The following is a 6,000-nucleotide window of genomic DNA, read 5'->3' as shown; positions in this document are numbered from 1 at the left end:
ATCAATTCCAAGAACTCTGTTTAGGAATGGAGCTCACTGGTTTACCATTTCTTGTAGCGGTCAGGCCACCAGAAGGTGCAAAGACAATACAAGAAGCGTTACCGGTAGGGTTCGAGGAAAGAGTGAAGAATCGTGGAGTAGTCTGGGGAGAATGGGTGCAGCAACCATTGATATTGGCTCATCCATCAATAGGCTGCTTTGTGAGTCATTGTGGTTTAGGGTCAATGTGGGAGGCTCTAGTGAGTGATTGCCAAATAGTCTTGCTTCCATACTTGTCTGATCAAGTTCTCAACACGAGATTGATGTCTGAGGAACTCGAGGTTTCGGTGGAAGTGCAAAGAGAAAAAACAGGATGGTTCTCCAAGGAGAGCTTAAGTGTTGCAATCACCTCGGTGATGGACAAAGATAGCGAGGTGGGGAATCGAGTGAGGAAGAACCACGCCAGAATAAAGGAGATTTTGGTTAGTCCTGGATTACTAACCGGTTACACTGATAAATTTATCGAAACCATGCAGAATCTAGTCAACGATCCAAATCTCGAATGAACTAATTTCATCATAAAGAAAGTACGTAGCAGGTGTCACAAATAAGGAAATAAAGAAACGACGCCATGATGTCGTTAATAGTGTTTTATATTTTTCACAAAGTTGTAATAATAGATCATTACCACAAAAAAAAGAGTTGTAATAATAGATTTCTCTTTGGTCAAAGTTTGTCTTTTTCTATAGAAAAAACAAGAATGCGAGTTTACTTTCATGACCAAGATATGCTAGTGCCAAAAAATAATTTCTAGTAACAATCCTCTAGTAAATCTTGGAACAAGTTTTTATAACGGAAAAAAAAATGATAAGTCTCTATAAATAAACTAAACAGCTTATTTCTATTTTTCCTGTACAAAAGTTCAAACATTATGAACTTATGATACAAGTGCAACTATGTCGATTGTCAATTCCATTTGAACCCCTCAGTGCCAGAGTGTGATATACATCATTCACTAGAAAACGTACTCACCCTCGACAAGGATAAACTTTAAGAACTCTGCATAGGGACAGAGCTTACAGGTTTAACCTCTGTTGTATGATTGTAGCGGTAATTACTTAAGGGTTGAAAGAGCAGGTAAAGGTCGATTAGGTCTGCTTTGTGAACCATTGATATTTGCTCATCCATCAATAGGCCTACTTTGTTAATCTTAGTCATGAACACGTTGAACAGTTATACCAATATGGTGATAAATTGAATTTTAAAATCTTGAATCCAAAGTTATCAACTTTCCCATGAACAAGATTGAGAGAGATGAAACAGAATCTCGGAAAAGATAATTTCTTCATTCAAGTGAGATATAAATTAAGATTAAATACAAGTGAAACTAAACCACTATGCTAACCAAACTATATAAGAGATTAAACCAATGTAAACCGACTATATACTCTAATAAAAGTTGAATCTAGTGAATGACTGCTAAATAGTGTTTATTCCACATTTGGGTGAAGCATTACAGAAAATAGTCTAGAAGAGAAAGAACATGAATAAAACACTGTTTAAAGAAACTTGGTTTGCATGGACATTTGAAGCTATATTTCCGCATACCTAAAACAAATATGTATAATTTCACATGGTCGTTTCCCACTTGCATTGCTATGTTTAATTATTAATTCACATCGTCGTTTCTCACTGGCATTGTTGATATTGGTTCACCTAAACCCACGTAATACACTAATACCGAAGCATGTTTGCTTGCGGCCAGGAAACGTATATGTATTTTATCAGCCCTTAAACTACTGTAAATGTCAACAAAAATGTTCCTGACATATCGTGGTCGACCCTTTACACCACCAGTTTTATCAAAAAATAAATTCTTTGGTCCACTAAAAATCGATCGGTCTTAATATTGTTTTGGGCAACTGGTCCCAATATATTGTGGAACGGCTCTGATCACAGAACATAGATCAAAGCATAGATGAAGAGAAACGAAATGTGCTTTTTGTATAACAGATAAAACCTCCAACAATATGTATAGTAGTATTTTTGTAGCAGTTTTTGCTCAAAAATACTTTTTAGAAATTTTTTATCTTTAATATCATTTAATGTTTATCCAAACAAGTTTAGTTAACTTTCTCTACTATTCTTATAACCAAACAGAATTAAAATTTTAAATATCCAGATATATAATATTCTATAATTAATATAGATATTTAGAAGATTTATTATATATTAAAAAAAATTATTCTTCTATTATCTCTTTTTGATTTTAAAATCTAAATGTAGTGAATCATCATATAATACATAAAGTTAATAAAAATGTGTATTTTTTCTGCATATATTGTGATTTTAATTTTATTAAACGAACATATATTACTAAATTAATATAAAAGTGTGTGTTCAACATACATATATAGTAAATTTATGTTATATTATAAAATATAGAATTTTAAAAAGTTTATAATTTATAACTGATATATCTAATTAAACTTAATAAAAAGTTTAAACTTATGAGTATTTAAATATATTAAAATTTCAAAATAACACAAACGAGTTATATTACACGACGGGTTATATGACATTACATGATTGAATTGATAATACTAAAAAATAAAATATCATTAATATGATACTACAATACGGGTTAAATCCTTATTTTACAATTTTAATAACACCAATATAAAATATGTCGAATCAAACTGATTTTATTAAGATTGTATTAAACAAAAAATTTTGTGCGGTATACCACGAATTATATACTAAATGACTAAATTAACAGAAGAGTACATTAGCAAAATTAGTATTGAAATAATACATTAACAAAAAAAATTATGTAAAAACTTGCCTGCGATATACCGCGAGTCATAATCTAGTATATCACTAATGACTAAACATATATCTTTCGACGGAATTAGTCCCATAAATACTAAGGGGGTTATTGGTTCTATGATTTTAATGGATTTGGATATCCAAACAAAAATCACGTGTTATTCAATCATTGATTTTAAAATACTTATCAAAATTATGTGTTATTGGTTCTATGATTTACAAATACTTGTTAAAATCCCATGTTATTCATTTAATGATTTGTTTTTGGATTTCAAAATCTACATTATGTTTTAAATGGATTTGAATGGATTTGAAAGTGTAAAATAGAATGATTCAAATCCAAGGATAAAACATGTTATTTCAAAATCCATGTGTTTTGATTTCTAAAATTTACAATTTTATATGGATTTAGAAATCATCTCTCCAATAACCTTCGGGAAAATGCATATTTCTAATCTAACCACCGACAAAAAAGAAATGGATATTTCTCATATATTATTACTGTTATTGTGGCCACGGGGAGCTCTATTGTCTATTAAGGCACGTTTCACATATTATTGCCTTTGACACTGAAATGTTGAAAAAGATACAACGCTACTTCTGACACTCGGAACTACCTTTCATTTAATTTTCTCATAATTATATTGGTGTTTACTCTTTAGCCTCACAAAATCTATCCCGAACTAGTTAAGCGATCAACGCTTCATCGCACCAAAATTGAAAATAAACAAAAAAAAAATACTTTCATTATTGTATATATCTCTCTTGGAAGGCTTGAAATTTTTTGGTTTTCCAACTATCACATTTCGATAACTTGGAAGAGAAAAAGTAGAAAAGAAACAGAAATGGAGCCAAAGTTTCATACTTTCATGTTCCCTTGGTTCGCCTTTGGACATATGATTCCCTTCCCGCATCTTGCTACCAAACTAGCAGAGAAAGGTCATAGGATTACATTCTTGCTGCCTAAGAAAGCTCAGAAGCAACTTGAACATCTCAACTGTTCCCAGACAATATCGTCTTTCACCCTCTTAATATCTCTCATGTGGATGGTCTCCTTATTGATGCTGAGACAACCTGATAAGCTTTGAAGCTTATCAGAATAAAAATGTAACCAGAAATAATGAGAGAGAGGTATTGCGTCGTTAATGGCGGAGAGGAAGATATAGAGAAGAGATTAGAGGCAGAGAGAAGAAGAAAAATAGAGGTTAAGAACTGTTTTGTTAATTATTCATTTGATATCCCCAACCCTAAACCAAGGTTCCTTCTTAAATACAGACTCCAAATAAACGATACATATAAAACGACATCACATTGTTCTTGATAAGTAAAGACTTTGTTTCAAACTAAGTCTCTTCCCAACTCTAGCTTTCCTTACCTTAGTCATCAGCTTTCTCTTCATACAAGCCACAGGGGGTCGTAACCTATTACAACCTCGGATATCCCGACCTCGTTAACAAGTTCAGTAGCCTCGGCTATGAACCGGACACGTGATCAGGTTGAAGTTGCGGTTCGTGTTGGGAAACCGGATATGATATTTTTCAATTTCGCTCAGTGGGTTACTGAAATATCTAAAAAGAATGGAGCCAAGAGTGTGTATTTCATAGCATTTTTTGCGGCATCTGCATCTACCTTACTTGTCCCTGGTCTTCGACCAGATAACTTAGATGTTCTTCCACCAGGATATCCTTCTTCGAAGGTGTTGCTTCGCGGTCAAGAAACTAATGCCATGTCATTCCTCTTTTATCCGTTTGGAGAGGGACATACGATTTACGAACGAACACCAAGGGACTTACAAACTGCGATGTTATTTTGATAAGGACTTGCCTAGAAGTGGAAGAGAAATTTTGCGATTTCTTGGGGAGCCAATTTCAGAGAAAAGTTCTCATGACAGGTCCAATCCTCCCTGAATCGAACAAGATCATACCACTAGAAGATCGATGGAATCTTTGGCTGAACAGGTTTGAACCCGGCTCAATTGTGTTTTGTGCTCTAGGAAGCCAAATCATTTTGGAGAAGGATCAATTTCAAGAACTCTGCTTAGGGATGGAGCTGACAGGTTTACCATTTCTTGTAGCGGTAAAGTCACCAAGAGGATCATCGACAGTACAAGAAGGGCTACCAGAAGGGTTTGAGGAGCGGGTGAAGGTGCGTGGAGTGGTAAGGGGAGGATGGGTGCAGCAACCGTTGATATTAGCTCACCCATCGGTAGGCTGCTTTGTGAACCATTGCTGGTTTGGATCAATGTGGGAGTTTCTGGTGAGTGATTGCCAAATTGTATTGCTTCCATATTTGCCTGATCAAATCCTCAACACAAGATTGTTGACTGAGGAACTAGATCTCTCAGTGGAAGTGGAAAGAGAAGAAGGATTGTTCCCAAAAGAAAGCTTCAGCGTTGCGGTCAGATCAGTGATGGACAAAGACAACAAGCTCGGGAACCGGGTGAGGAAGAACCACGCAAAGTGGAAGGAGACTCTGCTTTGTCATGGACTAATGAGCGGTTATGTCAACAAGTTAGTAGAAGCACTGGAGAAACTAGTCCAAAATATAAATCTTGAATGAAAACCTTTGTAGCCAAATTAAAAGAGAAGCTATGATCAATAAGACCGTAAGAACGTATAACCAAAATCGCTGTTCGTTTCTTGTCTATGTTCTGCTCAAGTTTCACTTACTATATCAAATATAACTTGATTTGAACTCAACTTGATACGTTATAATTATTTAATAAGAAATTGAGATGAAAATTAAGCAGATAGCCTTACAAATACCTATTTTCGTTTACAACTCCTCTAGTAGTAAGAAAATTACTAAACAAACCTTGGGGAGTAATGTAGAGATGTAGAGTTTTTGCATAGCCGTACTTAGCTATGGTGGCATCAAAACTTTTTAAACCCTTAACCTCAAATCTTTAAACTCTAACTCGAATAACTAATTTTTCAAACTTTAGAAACTAAACTTTAAACCATTGTCCCTCTTCAAGCCTTTGTGTGGAAAATTAGATGTCCACCGAAGCTCCACCACTTTTTGTGGTAAGCTCTTTCAGGTTGTGTGGCGATTACAACGAATTTACGGAAACGAGGTATTAGTTGTGATGCCACATGTGCCCTGTGTGGTCTTCAAGAGGAGACGATTAATCATACCCTTTTCGAATGCTCCCCCGCTCGACAGGTTTGGGCTTTGTCGCAGTTTCCGACG

The 6,000-nt window shown here is 34.8% G+C and overlaps 1 protein-coding gene and 1 pseudogene across 1 annotated transcript in view; both read left to right on the top strand.

Annotated features, from left to right (window-relative positions):
* Nucleotides 1-806, top strand: part of LOC104761429 (UDP-glycosyltransferase 79B9-like) — a 6,461-nt gene extending 5,655 nt beyond the window's left edge. Inside the window, exon 2 of the mRNA XM_019240384.1 lies at nt 113-806. Within this exon, the coding sequence (XP_019095929.1) occupies nt 113-545 (433 nt within the window). The 3' untranslated portion in view covers nt 546-806. The remainder of the gene's footprint in view (nt 1-112) is intronic.
* On the top strand, nt 3,469-5,367 carry LOC104763441 (annotated as a pseudogene).

The sequence above is a fragment of the Camelina sativa genome, chromosome 18 (genome assembly GCF_000633955.1).
Source record: "Camelina sativa cultivar DH55 chromosome 18, Cs, whole genome shotgun sequence".
NCBI lineage: Eukaryota > Viridiplantae > Streptophyta > Magnoliopsida > Brassicales > Brassicaceae > Camelina > Camelina sativa.
This window is presented reverse-complemented; position numbering and strand designations above follow the sequence as displayed.